The sequence below is a fragment of the Eucalyptus grandis genome, chromosome 2 (genome assembly GCF_016545825.1).
Source record: "Eucalyptus grandis isolate ANBG69807.140 chromosome 2, ASM1654582v1, whole genome shotgun sequence".
NCBI lineage: Eukaryota > Viridiplantae > Streptophyta > Magnoliopsida > Myrtales > Myrtaceae > Eucalyptus > Eucalyptus grandis.
Window position 1 is genome coordinate 29,499,908 of NC_052613.1, and position 21,195 is coordinate 29,521,102.

The 21,195-nt window shown below is 38.2% G+C and overlaps 2 protein-coding genes across 2 annotated transcripts; both read right to left on the bottom strand.

Annotated features, from left to right (window-relative positions):
• Positions 1-6: 6 nt before the first annotated feature.
• LOC104434957 (disease resistance protein RUN1-like) lies at positions 7-2,381 on the bottom strand. Its single transcript, XM_039306952.1, has 3 exons — positions 2,122-2,381; positions 714-1,188; positions 7-603 (listed from the first exon to the last, which is right to left on the bottom strand). The coding sequence occupies exons 1-3, from the start codon at positions 2,379-2,381 to the stop codon at positions 7-9; spliced, it is 1,332 nt and encodes a 443-aa protein (XP_039162886.1).
• Positions 2,382-12,374: 9,993 nt separating this feature from the next.
• LOC104428257 (disease resistance protein RPV1-like) lies at positions 12,375-14,435 on the bottom strand. The gene is made up of 3 exons (XM_039306672.1): positions 14,216-14,435; positions 13,784-14,144; positions 12,375-13,537 (listed from the first exon to the last, which is right to left on the bottom strand). Exons 2-3 carry the CDS (start codon positions 14,023-14,025, stop codon positions 13,123-13,125), a joined length of 657 nt encoding a protein of 218 aa, XP_039162606.1. The 5' UTR covers positions 14,026-14,144; positions 14,216-14,435; the 3' UTR covers positions 12,375-13,122.
• Between the last annotated feature and the right edge of the window lie 6,760 nt (positions 14,436-21,195).

The window sequence follows — 21,195 nt, forward strand, 5'->3', positions numbered from 1 at the left end:
TTCCTTTTAGAATAGGCTACAACAATTCACAGAAAATAAGTCGTAAATCCTTTTCGCACCTTTCTCTCGCTCCAAAATGCTCAAGGCTTCCCGATGATTCCACACTCGGCTATGCTTGTGAGGTTCTTTGAAATTCTCTTCACGAACGATTGCCCTTCCGAGGTCCCGCACTTGATCATGCATCCAAAAGGTATTGTCATCTTTGATTTTTATCAAGGACATGAGACAGAGGATTTCAATAGCATTGTACGGGTGGTATTCACAGTCCTCCCACATGTAGCAAGGGTAGGTTTTATCCTCATTAACAAAAAAACAAGTTATATCCAAAAATACTTGCCTTTGTGCATCATCTAACCTTTCATAAGTTATCATCAATGTTTTTTGGACTTCTATGGAAGGAGCTTTTTCTAGCTTCTTCAAAGTGTCTACCCAAAATTCTTTGGATCTACCAGAAAGGGATGAACCAGTGACTTCAAGAGCTAAAGGAAGCTTTCCCAAAGTGGAGACAACTTTTTCTGAGAGGTCGACATAATCATCGGGTGGAGAGTCTCTCCTGAAGGCATGCCGACTGAAAAGCTCAAGAGCATGGTGAAATTCCATTTCCTGTACTTCATAAGTCAAAACATTTGCACACTTTATAGGACCTTCACTTGTCGCTTCTCCATCAATCATTAGGACACTTTTGTATCTAGTAGTAATGATAATCCGACTACCGAACCGAACCAATTTCCTTTTTCTGCCAAATTTTTCAGCTGCTTGATTTCATCCACGTCGTCAAGAACAATGAGAACTTTTTTATTATGAAGCACCCTCTTAATCATGTTGATTCCATGATCCACTTCACTAATTTGGTCAACATAACGACGATCAAGGAACTTGGATAACAATTGTTTTTGCAAATGTATAAAGCCTTGTCGTTCTGATGACTCTCGAACATCCGAAAGGAAATTGCAGCCTTGGAACCGAGAAGACAATCGGTTGAAGATGACTTTGGTTAGTGTTGTTTTGCCAACACCTCCAATTCCATGGATCGCGAGAAATTTCACATCATCAGATTCCACGTCCAACATCTTGATTATAGCTTCTACACGATCATCAACTCCAACTAGGTGCTCGGTCACATTTTTATATTTGACATTCAGCTTAACCAAAACAGCTTCAATTACCGATCGAATCAAATCTACTTGGCTGCCATGATGTAACAACCGTGTTAAGGACAACTTTTATGTTGTAAAAAGCTATTTCTCAAGTGACTCAATTGCCCTCACATGTTGAGGAAATTAGCGAGAAAAAAATCTAGATGCTAAAAATTTCTGATTTTTTCAATCTCTCTCCACTCCCCAATTTCAATCACCATCACCATCGGCCTCTACCACCATCATGCCACTGTTGACATCACTTGCCTCTCCCTGCACCGTCACCATTGCGTTCCAAAGTCCTTGACCGTCGCACCCAATCAACCCGCATTCTTAGCATTATCTCAATCTTCCACGTCACATGGGTTGTGGCCTTGCAATCGCCAGGATGGCGGGCCGGCTTTAGGAGACACCAGATTTGGGGTCCCCAAGGCTGGCAATGCTGGATATAGGCAAGGTGATGTTAGACCAACCTAGATTTGACTTACCAGTGAGTGAATGATAGAAAGGGTGGGAGTTTGGATGGTCATGGCAGGTTCTGGCTGCCTGGTGTGAGGGCGGCGACAAAGAAATGGCGATGATTGATGGATGAGTTGCAGCGGTGGCTGGCCAACGGCTTGGTGAAGCTGCTCAAGATGTTACTATTCGTGGCCATTGTGTCAAAGATAGAAAGGGAGAGGAGAAAAAGAATTAGAATGAGTAGGGTGTGCCACCACCGTATCGATGCCGGCCACTATTGGCTACTACCCATGAGAATTCCATGCTTGACAAGATGAATAAACTATATTTTTCACCAACAATACCGTAAACGAACTAATTAGGGGGAAGAGGAAATCTACGTAACAACTGAAAAGTTTAAGACATTCACCTTTCATCTTTCTTCAAGTTCCATCCTTTTATCTTGCTCACTGCAATGAGAGCCTATTTCCATGACTCTACTTCACTGCAAAACGTCTCTTGGTGCTTTGAAAGAGTTTGTTTATACAAGTTTGTTTTCAGCTTGACATCAACAAGTTCCACGTCCAAGAAAATAGGCAGAATCTCCTTTATCCCATTTGATTTCAAGGTGCACTCGACCATGTACGTAAGCTCTCGGAGACACCAGCAACTTGAAGCATAATTTGCGGAGAATATGGGAATGTAAATCTTGGAGTTCTCAATTGCTTGTAGAAGTTCAATACCAATTTTTGCACCGACATGGAGGGATTCACTATCCCTAAAGACAAGGATTCCAGCACCAACCATCCCATGGTAAAGAAAATCGGTGAATCCATTACGGGTGTCTACTCCTCGAAAATTTAAAAAAACCTCATATGAAGATCCGGATGATGCTCGTGAATTTGTGCCTTTCTCCATGGAAGGATCTCTAAACACCACAGATATCAAATGCTTTCTTCCTCTCAGTGAAGTTTGCTTTGGGTGTGCTTGGATCTAAGCGAGGGCTGTCGGTATGATAAGCTCTCTCGGTCTCTAGCCTGGAGAAAAGGTACAGGACTTCGAATATTCCTCGAGTCAATATAGTCAACACCTTGAGTCATCCGAGAAGTATCCAAGAAGTTTCCTAAAAGTTTCCATGAATCAATCAATGGGTTGGCATCCTAGAAACTTTTGGGTCCCATTCATTTAATGATAAATTTAAAATTTGAAACCTGACAACAAACGAAAGTGACAGCACAAATTCATAGATTCATGGCTTTAGAGATGGAGGATATAAAGCGTAACCAAGATAGAGCATAAAGATGGTTTTTGAGTTTTATTTACTTTAATCATATTAAAGAAAAATTCAAAAGTACTCCCATCTTTATCATATACGCTTCTCAGCTTTTGATATATGTAGAATGTACATCTTTAGAGAAAAATCCTCAACTAAAAGACCAAACTACCCCTCTTACTATGGAAATGTATTTTATATGTCTGTCATATGTGAAATAATCGGTCCAAATGTAATATACATGTCATTTTAATTGACGCTTGAATGTTGAAAATACTCAATATTGATAAGTTTATCATACTATATTTTACTATCGTGTGATGCAACTATTATTTGAAATTTTTTTTATCTTCTCCATCATAACATTTCTCTTTTTTTTTTTTTTTTTTTGTGAAGCTAAGTTGAAAAACTCTGAAACAATTACAGTTCAATCCGTGTACTCTATAGGGATGTGGGACCCATATAGAGAAGGTCTTTAGAGCTGAACACTCTTACCGCCCATTACCCAGTATGGAGGAAAATTGTATATTTTTATTAGGAAAAAATTCCCTTGACAAAAGTATTTCTTTAGACGATGGTAAATGCACTTTGCAAAAATTATTCAATTTCAAAACAGTGCTAAACATGATTTTGTTTTTGGTTTTTTTCAAGTGAAAGGTGCTCTGGGCTTTGAAATGAAATGGTGGATAAATTTAACTATGAGGAGTAAAATCCTTGGAAAATTAAAGTGCGAAGGGAAAGTGTAACTTTAAGGAAATTTAGATGCCCCGAAAGTAAATTAAACGGACTTATGGCGAAATTGCACCATTTGCTCTCCGTCACTTCCTGACGCGTGCCCCGACATCTCTCTCTCCCTCTGTCTTTTCAATTTTGCACCGCATCTCCTCCACGAGAATCTGCCTCCTCGGTATTTAAAAATCTCTGTTTTCTTTTGCCGACCACTTCCCTGTTTTCCTCTTCTTTTTAGTCCTCTCTCTTGCTGACCACTTCCCTGTTTTTGTCTTCTTTTTATTGAAGTTTTCTCTCTTTCGTGGACCATTTCCCTCTCTCTGTATTTCTCTTTCTTGGCCGCGAAGAAAAGCTCCACCCTTTTATTTTTCAAGCTCTCTTTTACAATTATTATTTGCTGAAAAATCTCCCTCCCCACTTGGCCGAGAATCCTCTGCTTTTTTATGCCCAGATTTTCTTGTGTTTCTTTTGGCCGTGAATTCCGGTCTTGATTGTCGAGATTGCTCCCTTCGTCAAAAGGGAAACTACACGCTCCTTTCCGTCTTTGATTCTCCTTTCCAATTTCGACGTATGCAGCTGAACAAGACCTTCCATCTTATGTGTCCATACTTGAATTGGCTTCGAAAATGGGTGTGGGATGGCCGCACTTCCTTTCCCTTCGTTCGGCCGAATTTGATTAGCTTAGGGCTCGATTTAGGAACCTCAAGTGAGTTCAGGACTTATTTTTGCATATTGGGCGGGCCAATTCCAAAGAAACTCATAACCTGATCTATGCTTTGCTCACGCAAATGTTTTATGCTCAAACGTATTTCTATTCCAATAATATAAATTTTGAACAGTTACCAAACGCATTTTTTTCTCAAAAATTATTCTTAGGAATAGAATTATAAAAAATCATTTCTAATAAAAAATTATTCTCGATAACAAAATCGTTATCAAATGTTCCCTAAGTGTGCACCAAGAAGAGACAAACTAGAGGTAGAGATGCAAACAACGTGATTGAGATGCATGTGGGAGCCATTCATGGATGCAGAATGGAGTATTAAAGAACCACAAAGAATCTACCTAGAGGGACAAAAAGGCAATAAATTAACCGGATCAAGGCAATCCTTCTCTGTTTTTTAATTCTTAGGGTGAGAAATGAGGTTTTGATTCAATGTCAAACATCTCGAATTTTTAAAATTAGGAGACAGGAATTTTGTTGAGTAGGTCACTCCCAATTGGAGAGGCCAATGCAATTATGTATATCTGTAGTAGAATATGTATAGTAGTGGGTGTGTAAAAGAAAAAGAAAATAATATCAAAAGAGATGGGGAGATAAATCAACGTGGTTTTCTACATCTAGAAAATCAAGGGAGATTGGGAAAGAAATCAAAGTGATATTCCCAGATCTACAAAATCACAAGAGATTAGGAGATATATCTACGTGATTTTTTATATCGTACAATTCCAATTGGGATTGCATTTGCTCCTATAAATAGGAGTCCTCCTCAACGGAGAATAGCTTACAAAAAAGCAAGAAGATCATAGCAGCATAGCGGAAAAAACAATTTTCTTCTTCCAATAAAGAGAGTTTTTCTTTGAGAGTTATCCAGTTTGTGAGAGATTCAAATTCACAAATTGAAGACAGCGAGAGATCCACCTTTGGGTGAAGTTGTATCCCATTATTTATCATAGTGAAAGTTTGAAGTGAATTACGGTCCCGTCACCTTAGAGGGTTTTTCACGTTAAAATTCTGGTGTTATTTATTATTCATCTTTACTGCTTTCATTTAATATCTTATTTAATTTTCACAGAATTAGTAGCAGAAAATTATTTGGGCCTTCTCACAAATATTCTTTTCTTTTTCCCAACAAATTCAAAGCCGCATGCTTTCCATTACCGAGGTCGGTTGATGGGCTGGCCTCTCAACTTTTTATTTATTTATTTTGGGTTTGTTGCTTTTTGACAAAAACATGATAACGTGCTGAGTAAAGTAAAACGAGGCGAGAATTACGAGATGCTTCTCATGACAATCCGGGGAAGACGGGGAAGACGTGTCTCACTAAAGTAATTAGTGACATTATATTAAAATAATTCGGTTTCGGCCCATCTTGTACGGCCCATGGAAGCAGTACTGAGCCCAGTCTTGGCCCAAATCCACCGAACTCATCAATTCCAGTCCATTCCCCTGACCGTGGAGAGCCCATCAGTCCAAGAAGCCTGCCAAGATCCTTGAAAGCAGCCTGCCAAGATCCTTGAAAGCCTTGGTCCAAAAACTGGTTCTTCTCCGCCGCTGCCAATTGCCGCCTCCGACTGCCGCAGTATCACCACCAATCGTCTATCACCGGATGACGACCGACTCTATCTCTCTCTCTTGAGATGCCATATCTTGAACGGAGTCTCTGAGGTCACACTTCTTCATATTCGTTCTTCATCACGCCCTCTTCCTCTAGCAACCCAGGTGGCTTGAATGACTCCAATCAGCAACGACTTGGTTCTAAAATGTGTAGCCCAGATGCCTACGAACCAAATATTTGTGAAAATTCCTGAATTAAAATGGCGTGTGTTTTGGTTCAAATTTTGACCGAGATCATCTTCAGACTATAATCCATAATTAAAAGATCAAACTACCTCTCTATTACGGAAATATATTTTATGTATTGAGATTGATGTAGTATAAGTGGTCAATCCATATTGCTTGTGCAATATTTGCTACTTAAATGTTGTCAATACTCAATTTTCATTGGCTTGTTACATCATGTGTCATTATCATAAGATACAACTACCACACTCCTCTACGAAATCATTTCTCTTTCTTTCTCTATCTCTCAACCATACTTGCCAATCAACATCACCATCCATGTCCTCGATGGGCGCTGCCACTGCCTCAACCAACACCACCGACACCCATGACCATAGAGGCGTCAAGCTCGAAGCCGCAACTACGCTTGATCATATCTAGTGGGTGACTGGCCGGAGCTCATTGTGCAAGTTCAAGTTCAAGTGGAGAGGAAGAGAGATATTTTTATGGGTGTTTGATAAGCGCATATGCAAAACTAATGATTCATTTGGGTAGAAAACGGTACATGGTCACCGAGTGTAGACGGGACCACTCTATCTTCGCTTACGTCATCCCCAAAGTCAAGGTAATTCCGTTTGGAAAAACTGAACCTAAATCAAATGAACTATCACTATGTTTGGATATATTTTTTGGGAGGTGAAGAAAATGAAGAGGTTGAAAATATAGGCGAAGGAAAATGAGGTGGAAAAAATAGTCATTTGGAAAGGTCTGAAAAACGAAGGTGAAGAAATTAAGAGATCGACTATTTTTTTGTTTGAAAGGAGTGGAAAAGTGAAGGTGAAAAACTGTAGATGTGAAAAAAAGACGTTATTGTTCATTAAAAGAAAAATTGAAAAAATGGAAATATCACATTAAAAAAAAAAAAAGATTGTGTGGCAAATATGAGCAAATTATTAACTATTCTCCTCTGACCAAAAACAAAAAATGTGGCAGTAGGAGTGTATTTCTCGGCCTAGTCCAAACTTTCGAGTTTGGAATTTCCGAACCCCGAAAAAAAAATAATAATAATAAAAAATAACCGAACCTGAAATGGATTATCTAGCCCGTCCATTATTATTTTGGTCTTTTGGAATTAGGACTGAGCTAGGGTTGAAAGGGTTGGAAGGTAGCCAACTTAAAAAAAAAAAAAATGCTAGAAATTTGTTCACCTGTGTAGTATCTTTTATTTTTAAAATTTGTTAATAATTTTCCCTATTTTCAATAGTGCAATAAATTAATTTTTTCACCCGTAAAATTTCATTTTTCTCATTTATGATTAAAGAAATAAGTGAATTACTACAAATATAAATCAATAAAGTATGAAAATAGAAAAATCGTGCGTGCAAGGCCATTTTGGGCTACATAGCACGAAGCCAGAAAGCCTGGCCTACCTGAAATATACATAATAAAGGTCGACAATCCGTTCTGGTCTAATCGGGTTAAAAATTTTCGTGCTGATTCGGGCTAGGACAATTTTGAAGACTTTCATAATTTTATTTTCGTCCCAATAAAAATGGACCTTCATTTTCCCTGCTTCTCTCAAACCAATGAAACTCTGCCAATCCTTTCCGCATACCCTTCTTTCCTCATCTTATCCACGTCCCCAAGCACAAGCCACGGGTGGAAGAGACTGCATTCCTTCATTTTCAGTAAATTGAACCGACTTTAGATTTTGATAGTGTTTAATCACTCTTTTATCTTTTTAAATTCAAGGGGCTAGTGACATGTTAACTTAAAAATTTCTTGATTAACTGTTATCTCCTAACATATATAAGCAAGTGGGATAGGTTTGCGACAAGGACAGTCATCCCAAACTCGTCCCAAACATATTACAGATTTCCCAGACCCAAGTCACTAAAATAACCCTGTACGTCCAGCTTGCCATAATATTTATATGTAAATAAAATTCTCGTACTGGATATATAACAAGCCATTTCAAATTTGCAAATGCAACCATTTATTCAAAATTTGTGCACTGCGGATCTTCAACTAGACAGTCTTCAGAAATGCAACACTAGATCAAAAGATATCTAAGATTAATCAAGATAAAAATCTAAAATCTACTGATCCTAGAATAAGAAATCATGCTTGAAATAGTGTTCATTGCTGAAAATGTTCAATTATAAGTAATTTTGAACATATAATATACCAGACAATGCACATGTATATACCCAGTTTTGGCTCGAAAGTTCTGTAGGTCAGAATATCTACTTCCCACTCATACCATGGCCGAGCAATGAATAGTAAGGTATCACGAGATATAAATTGAGTTAACACAAATAGTGATAGTCATTGTGTATCAACGTGACTAATTAAGATTATAAAGTAAATGAGGGAAGAACAAATTGATGTCAAATTGAGAAGTTCCCCACTAGGGCATAAGGAAAGCAAGATCGGGCACACTCAAATAAGTCCAAATGCATTTACGGCAAAACTGGAGCCATTAAAACGTGAATCAAAATCATACAATGTAAGTTCGAAACACACAAAATGTGCCTATCTTATAATGCAAACAGATGTGATAAGTTCAGTGAATTGAGTAGGAGAATGCTCTCAGGTAAGCGAAATAACATAGAACCAATCAAAAGCAAATCCAAACTATCATAGGGAACCCTCAGCCTAGCATCGACATATCGGTACGTGTGCATATAATGAGCATATCAGTAATGCTGATGCAATGCATTAAACAATTCGGTTCAGTCACATATATGCCATTTACACAGAGAACTATGACACTTCCCTATAAACACATTGACAAGAATCAAAAGACGCCAAAATGAAATTAAGCAAATTCAGAAACTTCAAGTTTCGCAATAGAATGGACATGATCAGTATGGGGCTTCGGCAAATTTTACAGAACATGGGAGTCAATTCAAGCACAACTCAACTGGTTAAGTTCAGAAATAAGCATACAAGTATAGGAATCACTTTGGTTTCATATGAATTCAGTGAAAAACACATTGGGATCGATTCAATTTTATACATGAGGTTCTCGGCCAGCATTACATAATCGAACACATATGGATCTAGCTCACTTTCTTCAAAATAGGCCTATATGACCAAATTTGATCAACAATTCAGTACTGAAGGAAATTCTCCGTTCAGGAATTTTCATCAAAGATGTGATATTCAGCAGAGGAGCTTAGATGCAAAAGTAAAGCAACGATTCACATCCTGATTACCACAAAGGCAGCACAGCAAGTTCAGATAATTAATAGAGCCTCAATGGCAGCCGATTTTCACACAGGCTGGAGCTAGAGCCCTGGGCCTCTGCTTCATATCCAAATTAAGAAGAAAACAGAGCCGAGACTGATTACCAGGAAATGGAAAGTTTGAGAAATGCAGATGCTACGAGCATGCTGGACGGAAACTCCATGGATATAACAAAGTCGTATCCACCCAATGACGAGAATATGGTTACGACACGTAAAATTCATATCTACTTACGATAGAAAAAAGAGAATGGGGGTGAAATTCACTGAATTCTGGTCCTTCTTGGTCGAGGTCATTGGGCCAATCTTCTCAACGTACTTCTCTCTACATCATCTCATCTTCGAATTGGCTTTCAATCTTAATGGGTCGTACTTGTTACCAATATTGTCATGGGAAAACCTTCTTCAGACCATCTGAATTCTAATTCAGAGAAGAAAAAAAAAACCAAAAACAAAAGGAACACGATAAGCCCAACAATAAAGACTTGATCTGACTTCCTTACAGACACAATAATATACCGGTGTTCACATCATACTCACCGGACTTTCGTCAGGTTAGGCTCAGTGTAACCAGCTCAAAAATAATTAGCATGGTCAGGTTTAGTAAACACTAAATCTCCGTTGTCATGACATCTACAGTAACTGTTACGGCTGGGCAACCGCTCGCAATGTTCGATTTTGGAACATTCTAAACGTAAATTTGAGGTGTCAGCCAAACTCTCCAACGAGCGGCAATCATGAATCCACAACTTCTGTAAAGATTCCAAGTGATTTAGACCTTCTACGCTTCTTAGCTTTGGACATTCTCCTACTCTAAGGTTCCTTAGCTTTCTCAAGTTCGATAGGTTTGACATCCTTTCCATGGAACTGCAAGACACAATCGATAGGAAGCAAAGGGATCCCAATTCTTCAAGGCCCCAAATCTCGACTAACAAGGAGCATCCGAACAGATTTACCTCTTCCAGAATCTTCATGTGCGATAGATGAAGTGCTCTTGGGAAGAAATTGCACATACGCATCTCTAAATGTCTCAATTTTTTTGTTTTCAACAGAAACGATCCGGATATCATTAAATCTCTCAATCTTTCCATTTCCATTTTTAACAGATGCGATTCCCATCGCTTTTTTTTAATTGCATTCTATTTTCTAGCTCCCACAAAGTGGAGCGCTCGACCTCCTCAGGGATCATATCAAGGAACTCTAACATCAAACAACTTTGTAATCGCAAGGTTGACAAGTTGCTCAAATAGCAATAATTCGTCCATGGTTTAATTGACAGATTTCCAACTTCCAACTCTCTTAAACTAGAAGACAGGAGCTTGGGCAAGAATGGCTGATTTAGGAAAAAGCTGCTAGAGCGATAAGCAGAGTCCCACTCCAGCACATACGTCCTGTTTCCGCAGAACTTGAGAGCATCTAAGGCCCACCTTAGACAACTCAAACTTGGGGGAAGCTTCGGCAACTGTTTAAGCATAGAACATGATTCTAGATTAAGTATTTGGAGATTAGAGAGGCAATGCACAGTGGTGGGTAATTTATATATACATGTGAACGACAAGTCTAAGATCCTTAAACGAGACAACCTTCCAATTTCTTCAGGGATTTTGTGTCTCAAGTGGTGACATCTACTAGCGTCTAACTCTTCAAGCTTCTCCACCAGCCCAATCGCTCTTGGTAATTTTTTTATCCAAATTATGTGGCTCATCCTAAGTACTATCAATTGCTTTAGATTGCCGATTAAATCAGGTAGGTGTGTCAACCTTGTTGATGACAAATCCAACTCGACTAATGATTGTAATTGCCCAATTGAATTAGGTAGGTGTTGCAAACTTGTTGATGACAAATCTAACTTGACTAATGATTTTAATTGCCTGATTGAATCAGGTAGGTGTAGCAAACTTGTTGATGACAAATCCAACTTGACTAATGATTGTAATTGCCCAATTGAATCAGGTAGGTGTCCCAAACTTGTTGATGAAAAATCCAACTTGACTAATGATTGCAATTGCCCAATTGAATCAGGTAGGTGTTCCAAACTTGTTGATAACAAATCCAACTCGACTAATGATTGTAATTGCCCAACCGAGTTTGGAAGAAATTTTATGTTTAAACACTTAAATAAATTCAACCGTCTAAGTTTCACCAACCCTCCAATCGAGCCTGGCAGCATGCAAATACTGCTATGTGATACATCAAGGGTCAACAATGACTTCAAATTACCAATCGTCTCTATGCAAATACTGTTTGAACATCAAGGGTCAACAATGACTTCAAATTACCAATCGTCACCGGAAGTTTGAATGCATTCCACGGACGAGGTATGAGAATCTCCATCAAAGCATCTAGACATCCTATTTCGTTAGGCAACTCTTCAAGAGCGTGACATCCATTCAAGTTTAAAGCAGTGAGGAGCTTTAATTTTCCAATGAAGGGTCAATTTCAATTAAATTGCAACAATCTTCAAGAATCAATCTCTCCAAGGACACCAATGTAGATAAATCAGGCGTTCTCCTTAAGTCCTTGCAATTGCTAAGATCTAGTACTTTTAGTTTAATTGCCACTTGCAAAAAATATATATATTAAGAAACAATATGTAGGCAAAAAAAACGAGAAAGACAAGAAATGATACATGTATACAAGGAGTGAGACTCGTATCATACTCTGATTTGCTTCTAGCCAATCCATTCCTTAGATACATAGCCATGTGAAAGGTCAAGAATGATTAAATTGATCAAATGAAAGTTTGTTGCCACAAACTCAGATGGGCACCATCTCCAAGAAAGCCATTTTAAATTGGAGAGAAGATTATTGAAGTCTCTAACAAGGAACATCTCATTCCCTTTCAAGAACCTCAGTTGTCGTAAATTAGCAACTTCATCAGGTGATATGATCTCTCTACGAGATCCTAGTGACAGTGCTTCTATCTTCTTGCTTCCCTAACGACGGAAACACCAAGAAATCACATGTGAAGGTCAAAAGCAAACAATTTCAAGCGCTAATAGGGATGAATTTTTCCTTTTTCAAGAATAGTCTACAACAATTCATAGGAAAATAAGTTGTTATTCCCTTACTATACCTCTTTATGCTCCAGAATGCCCAGGGCTTCCTGATGATTCCACACTCGGCTACGCTTGTGAGGTTCTTTGAAATTCTCTTCACGAACAATTGCCCTTCCGAGGTCTCGCACTTGGTCATGCATCCAAAAGGTATTGTCATCTTTGATTTTTATCAAGGACATGAGACAAAGGACTTCAATGGCATTATGTGGGCAGTAATCACAGTCATTCCACATGTAGCAATGATAGGTTTTATTATCATTAACAAAAAAACAAGCTGTATCCAAAAATACTTGCCTTTGATCATCATCTAACCTTTCATAAGTTATTCTCAATGTTTTTTGGACTTCTACAGGAGGAGCTTTTCCTAGCTTCTTTAGAGTGTCTACCCAAAATTCTTTGGATCTACCAAAAAGGGATCAACCTATGACTTCAAGAGCTAAAGGAAGCTTTTTCCCAAAGTGGAGACAACTTTTTTTGAAAGGGAGACATAATCATTGGGCGGAGAGTCTCTCCTGAAGGCATGCTTACTAAAAAGCTTAAGAGCATGATGAAATTCCATTTCCTATACTTCATAAGTCAAAACATTTGCAGACTTTATAGGACCTTCACCTGTTGCTTCTCCGTCAATCATTAGGACACTTTTGTATCTAGTGGTAATAATAATCCTACTACTAGAACCAAACCAATTTATGTTTTTTGCCAAATTTTTCAGTTGCTTTTTTCATGCACATCGTCAAGAACAATGAGAAATTTTTTTATTATGAAGTACCCTCTTAATCATGTTGATTCCATCATCAACTTCTTTAATTTTATCCACAAAACGAGAATCATGGAACTCGGATAACAATTGCTTTTGCAAATGTACCAGGCCATGTTGTTCTGATGACTCTCGAACATCCGAAAGGAAATTGCAGCCTTGGAACCGAGAAGACAATTGGTTGAAGATGACTTTGGCTAGTGTTGTTTTGCCGACACCGCCCATTCCATGGATTGCAAGGAATTTCACACTATCAGATTCCACATCCAAAATCTTGATTATAGCTTCTACACGATCATCAACCCCAACTAGATGCTCAGTCACATTTTTATATATGTCATTCAGCTTATCCAAAACAGCTTCAATTACCGATTGGATCAAATCTACTTGGCTGCCATAACGTAACAACCGTGTTAAGGATGACTTTTATATTGTAAAAAGCTACTGTGTCGGACAGAAAGTGAGGAGAAAGAGAATCGGGATGAGTAGGGTGTGCCACCACCGCGTCGGTGCCAGCCGCTATTGGCCACTACCCAAGATGAATAAACTAGGTTTTCACCAGCAATACCAAAATTATACTGAATAGGGAAGAAAAGGAAATCTACAGATGACAATTAGAAAAGTTGAAGACATTTACCTTTCATCTTTGTTCAAGTTCCATCCCTTTATCTTGCCCACCTCAATAAGAGCCTTTTCCCATGACTTTGCTTCACTCTTTTGGCACTTTGAAAGAGTTTTTCTATACAAATTTGTTTTCAACTTGACATCATCTGGTTCCACATCCAAGAAAATGGGCAAAATCTCTTTGTTCCCATTCGATTTTGAGGTGCACTCAACCATGTATTTGAGCTTCTCGAAGGCACCAATGACTTGAAGCATAATTCGTGGAGAATATGGAAACGTAGATCTTGGAATTCACAATTGCTTGTAGAAGTGCACCACCAATTTTTTCACCGACATGGAGGGATTCACTGTCCTTGAAGACCTCGATCCCGGCCCTAACCATGTCATGATAAAGAAAATCGGTGAATCCATGACGGGTGTCCGCTCCTCGGAAACTTAGAAATACATCGTACGAAGGTCCGGATGATTTTTTTGAACTCGTCCCTTCCTCCATCGCAGGATCTGCAAACACCACGGATGCCAAATCCTTTCTTCCTCTCAGCCAAGCTTTGCTTTGGGTGTGCTTGGATCTGAGTTTGGGCTCTTAATCTAGTAAACTCTCTGGCGTCCTGGGTACTCAGGGTAGAGAGCCGAAGAGGAAAGAACAAGGGACTTGCACCACTTAGGTTATCATCCTTATCTTTTATATCACCCTTGCGTCCTCCCGGGTAGGGTTTTGAGGAGTCTTTGTGGGTCGCGCACTCGATTGGCCCCGCAGGGCCTGGCCGAACTACGCTTTTAGCTTGAGGTTCACCATGTGGGCCGTATCATCTTTGGTTGGGCCTTCTCTCTTTCTCTCGATGTCATTCCTTCCCGTAGGCCTTCCACTTTCTATACCCGACAAAATGTGTGCTAAGGCTTAACAAAAAGGGAAAAAAAAATTTGCACATTAGTAGTCAATTAACTCCAATCATCTTCGAAATTTTTTTAGGAATATCTATGAATATTTTGAGTGCTTATGACTTCAACCACATTGTCTCATCAATATTGACATCACTAGATCTTTTAAATAATCAATTTGCCCCAATTTAACTTTTTTTTTTTTTTTGGCTGATGCACCAATTTAACTTGACAAGCCCAAGTTACAAGAAAAGAAATTTGTCTCATTATAAATTCAATCAATTATCTAATGGTGTGTTTGTTTTACAAAAAACCTTTTCTAGAAAACATTTTCCTCATTCTCAAGGCACTTGGTTTGCTTAGAAAATGGAAACGGAAAATGTTTTCTTACTAAAACTTAAATTAAGGAAAACAATTTCCCTTTAAAAGAAAGGGAAAACGAAAACATTTTCCAAAAAAAAAATTTTTAATAATTTAAAAAAAATTGAATTTTTTGTTATTATTTCTTTTCTTTTTTTATTTCTTTTTTTTTTCTTTTCTTTCTTTTCCTTTCTCCTTCTTCCCCCTTCTTCCTCCATTGACCAAGTGCCTCCGCAACTACCAACAGCCCGATGAGCTTGAGGCTCAACCAATCTAGGTGATTCGAACTCGCCAGCCCGAGCTTCGTCGAGGCTAGTGAGCTTGTGGCTCACTAAGCAAGCTCGGGCTCGCCTATGGCCAGCAAGCTTGCGGGCTTGCTCAATCTTAGCGAGGTAGAGCTTGCTTGTGGCTATTGTTGGCGGGTAGCAGCGGAAGAAGGGAGAAAAGAAGAGGAAAGAAAAGAAAAAGAAAAAGAAAAAGTAATTAAAATTTTGAATTTATTGAACAATAAAAATAAAATAAAAACAAATTAAACATAAAAAATGAAAAAATTAAAAATCCTATTTTTTTTTGCCTAAAATAAAATTATGAGATGAAAACATTTTGCAATAATATACTTACCAAAAAAAATTGCAATATTATCCAAATATTAGAATATATTTTCAATCATATACTACCAAATAAAGGAAAATTAACCGCATTCCTAAAAAAATGTTTTACTGGAAAGTATTTTGCTATATCAATGAGTTTTTCACAAAACATACGCACTATAAATTTTTAAACAAAAACAAAAATGATTGAGAAACTAAGGTTTTGACATGACAACCAAGGGTTATTCATAATTTGAAGAGACACAAACGTGGATAAAAAATTATCAACCATAGGTTAAACACGCAAAAAACCCCTAAAAGCCACTTGGTAGTTTAGGTTGTATTAAAGTCACATTTGATCAATTTTAACCATGAAATTTAATTCGACTTCGGTATTAAACTTTTGAGGATTTCAAAAATTAACTTATTGAACTTCACCTCATCTATTGGTCAATTTATTAGTAAGTTTCAAATTTTCGGACAAGGTTCAATAGATCGAGAATTAGAAGGTGGAAAAGAGAGCCGAGCCAAGTGAAGGCCTAATGGGCCTTATGCCATTAGATTCGGCCAAGTGGGCCCAAGCCAAGCCCACCAAGCCCATCTAAACCCATTTCAAGTAATTGGACCTAAGGGCAAAGTTGGAATTTTTGTTAAAGTTTGTGAAAAGACTATAATGCCCCTTCTAGAATAGTTGGTATCTAAGAAAATAAAAATGAAAGGGAAAAGATGCATAGCGGTGAGGATTTTAGGAGAGGTTGGGTGAGATTGAATGATGAAGAGGATTTTTGGGAAGAAATATCCAAGTCTCTCTCTCTCTTCCTCCTCCCCACTAGTTGGCCGACCACTCCTCTCTCAAGCCGCTAGACCACCATCGCAAGCTGCCCTCCCCAAGCTTCGTCATGAGCCCAAGCTTTGTCAAGCCGCGCTGTGGTGCCATCGTTCGAGCTGTGAGGGTTATGTTCTCGTCGCCGTCGCATCACTATCGTCGTGAGCTTGTCATCATTGTAAACTATTGTTGCGACCTACCCTCAGGGAGTGGGAATAAGTTTAGGGTATTACCTAAATGATAGACCTAAGGCCCATGATTAGACACAAACTCTCCCAAGCTAAGATTCCAAAAGGAGATTTGGATGAGCTTCCCAAGAGAAGCTTAGATTTAACCTAAGAATTTTTCATCTGGCAAATTCAGCATTGTAAGTTGAGTCAATTACCTATTGAAGATGGAAAGTTTCCTTAAATTGGAGTGACTGATGACAAATTCTGTAGCCATAATCCCCCCTTGCATTTACAGGTATTTAAAAAAGTGAAGACTATACATTCTATGCTATATCAACTCAGTGCCCTGAATTCAGCAACAAGGACAAAGACTTTAGTCTTCCAATTCTCCGTGATACATGAGCAAAAACGTGACTCTGGTGGGAGGCACATAAAGCTACTCAGTAGGGAGGTTGATTAGAAAGAGTTTGGTGGCAACACTCATATAGGTTTCACACGCCAGAAGATTATATGATCATTTTGTTTTCTATTTGTTGGATTTCTTAAATGCAGTATTCCCTGTAAATCTTTTAAAGGATATTGTAGATGTGACAGCAGGGTTACGATGACATCCCAAAAAGGACACCAAATCCCAATGCCAATAAGGTAAACCTGCTAAACGATGATTCTGAGATGAAGCTAATTATCTACCATGCTTTTCATGAGGTTGATGTACAATATTTAGTTACTAGTCAAGATTATGATTTCAGCCCAAAGACTGGGCCAATGAGGTGAATGGTGAGTGGACTACCCCGACCATTGCCAACCTTGAGTAAAAAGGGTCCATGGAAGTCAAAGGTATGCAACTTGTGAGTCTAAGTTCTGACTGCATTAAGGGATTCTCTTGATCATGCATATTTACAGAAAATTAAGAATCCCAACTACAGGGAAAAGTGGAAGGCACCAATAATGGACAACCCAAAGTCTTAGGCTCCGTTCGTTTCGTGAAAAATAATTTCTAAAAAAACGATTTAATTTTTTCATTTTTCACGGAAAATAATTTCTTGGGGAAAATGTTTTCCATGAAAGGAAAAAAGTCTTCTAAATCATGAGAAAATGTTTTCACTTTTGAAAAGTGGAAAAATTTTCTCACTTGATTTATCTTATCTCACACATTTACAAATCCTCACTTCCTCCTCCCCTTTCTTCTTCTTCTTCTTTTTTTTTTATTCGAATTATTTTTTAATTTTTTTTTTCTTTTTTAAAATTTGAATTATTTTTATTTTTATTTTTTTTTTTCTATTTCTTTTCTTTGTTTCCCATTTTCTTCTTTATGGGCTAGTCGTCGGCTGTTGCTAGGCGAATCTCAAGCTCGTCGATTTCAAGCTCGTGTTGTCAATCTAGCTGAGCCTCGAGCTCGATGCTTGCGCCGCCAACTGGGAGCGGCAAGCCTCATGCTCGTCGATGAGCTCGAGGCTCATTAGTGGCCGTCACGGGCCATCGCTGTGGCCGATGATCAACCAAGAAAGAAGGAGATGAAAAACAAATAAAAAGAAATGAAAAAAATGAAAAAATTAATAATAGATTTTAAAAATTAAAAATAATTAAAATTTAATTTTTAAAAAATTTTAAAAAAAATAAATGAAAAAGAGTATATGGAGAAAAAGATTTTCCTTACCGAATAGCAAAAAATATTTTTCACTTCATTTTCAAGTTCCATCCGAACATCGAAAAATAAATACATTTTCCTGAAAAATGACTTCTTAGAAAATATTTTCTAGAAACGCCACATTTTCCGCGAAACGAAGGGAGCCTTAATCACTAGTTCTTTTCTTAAGCTTAAATGTACATCAATGTTATTCTTTTCTTTGTTTGCTGCTACTGTTTGCTGTTATTTGAAAGTTCTTTGAAGTCTATCCTTTGCATTTTTTATAGACTTCAAAGATGACCCAAAGCTCTATGGCTTCCCCATCTTAAAGTATGTTGGAATGAACTGTGGCAAGTAATTTTTCTGTAACCGATCCAGTTTTATTTGATAACAATGTTCCAGGAACTCAAAATTCTGTTTACTCTACGCTTGATTTGTCAAGTCAAATCTGGAACCTTATTCAATAATGCCTTGGTCTGTGATGATCCTGAGTATGCCACCTGAAGAAACATCGAGCAAGAACAAGGATGCATGTGGTTTTGCTCCTGTAAGTTTTACTTTTGAATTTGGTAAGAGTATAGACTATTCATGGGCTTTATTTTTTCTTTGCAAGCTGAGAAGGCAGCGTTTGACAAGGCTGAGAAGAAATGAGATGAAGAGGTAACCTAGATCTGTTATAACTCATATTTTTCAATGATCTAGTAGATTTAGATGTAAGCCTTCTATACCTATTCTTTAAAAATTCCTAATCTTATTTATTTGGATGGTTTAAACTGTACAAATCTATGACAGGGGAAAAGGAAGTGCACATCTTTTTTTCAAATTGAGGATGAAGATGATGATTCTGGAGGTCGCTTTGATTTTGAAATTAAAATGGGTGAGAGTGCTGACTCTACTGATGCTAACGATGATGTATAGGTATGATTCTTCACTTGACATGATCATAAACTTTATTTTGCTATATTTTTATCATTTTTTGGCATTCATTGATCATTGTCATGTTATCTTGTCATCCCTAACTAGACTAAAGGCAAACAATAATCAACATTTTAACAGTGTGCAATCAAGTGATCATGGAAATGGAAGTGCACAAATCATGGCCTACCATTTGCCTTTTAAGGACATCCAAATCCTATGGTGAAATTCTAAGAGTTTGTTCAATTTTGAACACAAATTTTATATTAAGGATTTTTACACATTTTAAGAGAAAATACTCAAAAGCTAATTTTTTTGAATTTTTTTATTTTAGATTTTCCATAGTTTTTCAGAAAATATATAAAATTTCTTTTATTTTAAAAATATATTTTAAAATTTTTAAAATTTATTTAAAAATATTTTAAATTTTGTATCCGACAATAGGGACTCGGGCCCAGTCCCAAAATGGGCTGCAGCAGGTCATACGAAGCTGGGCTCAAGGACATGAAATGGGCTTTACAAATTAGGAGGCTTTAATTAATTAAAAACGAATCGGACTAACCTTTAGAATTAAGCCCAATTCCTCCAGCATTTAGCTAAGTCCAACTCTAATAAAACAAGCTCGACCCAAGAGCTAAATTAACAAACCCAAGCTTTCCAAAACTAAACTGAGCCCACGGAAAAGACCTAAGTTTATCCTTAAGCTCAATCCCCAATTCAGTCCAAACCAAAATCAAGACCCCAAGCCTTGGGTCCATCCTTCGGACTCATTCCATCCCCTGAACCACAGCTCCTCCCCCACTCTCGCGGCAGTCTCAGCGCGACGGAGATGGCCGCGATGAGCAACGCCGCCCGTCTCCGTCCGGCCAAGGACGCCTCCAGGCTTCGCCTCAACCGCCCCGGGCCCGAGCACTTGGCTTTCGTCTGGCCGGTGAGGCTCCAATGACAACCATGATGGGGCCGCTTACGCCGATCCGCAAGAAACTGCGGAGCCTCCGCGGACGACCACCATGGCGGCCGCCGACCAAGCAGAAAAACACGGCCACCCTGAAGACAACCCCTCCGTCTAGGCCGTCGTTCCTAGGCCGGAACCTGATATCCCCGGCCGTGGCGCCCTCGGCCACGCGCAAACATAAACATGACGGCCGTGGTGGGAATACGGCCACGCGCCCGGAAAAACATAAACATGAATCAAATCAAGGCGCTCGGTTTTGGCTAAAAACGGGCGAGAATATGGAGGGGAGGGCTCTCGCCAAACAGACAACGAAAAACACAACAACCGTGGAAGAAGAGGGGAAAAGAAAGAAGGTGGGTCTCACTTTTTCGTGCGTGGCCGCGGTGTTGGCCCAACTCTCGCTCTCCGTTCTATATATATATATTTTTAAATAATTATAAAAGTTATAATAGTAAAATTTTAATTTTTTTTTAAATATTAAAATTCTTTAGTATTAGTAATGCAAATGCCTCTAATGTCTATATGCAATGTAATTTAATGAAAATTATTTTTCTAAAGATTAAAAATTAATCCATAATTTTTTTTATGAAATTAATAAATAATTAAATAAATCAGTCAAAATTTAAGTATCAACAAAATTTTATTAACAAAAAATTAATTCATTCACAATTCGTAACTCACGAAGAATACGCATGTACAAAAAGCCTTGGTAAGAAGCAATGAGGACACTAGATAAGGTAGGAGTATATAAAATGAAACTTGACAAAGCGCTTAAAGGCAACCTAGGACTTGGACCCAACCAAAGAAGATCCCAAACACAAACTTCACAGATTTGAGTTTTAGTTATTCCTGCTGGATGTGGGTCTCTTCACCACCAACACAGGACACTCGACATTTTGAGCACAGTGATAGCTCACACCTTGCCACATTTTACTAATCTACCTATCAAAACAAAAAAAAAAGAAACTTACAATTAAGACTAAATCTTATTACTTCCCCTCATTCTACTAACAAGAATAAATCATTAAATAGTCAATCAAACAGTTAGAGACTTTTCGATTGCCCACGTATAGGTGAGGACAACCTTCAACTAGGGTGAGCAA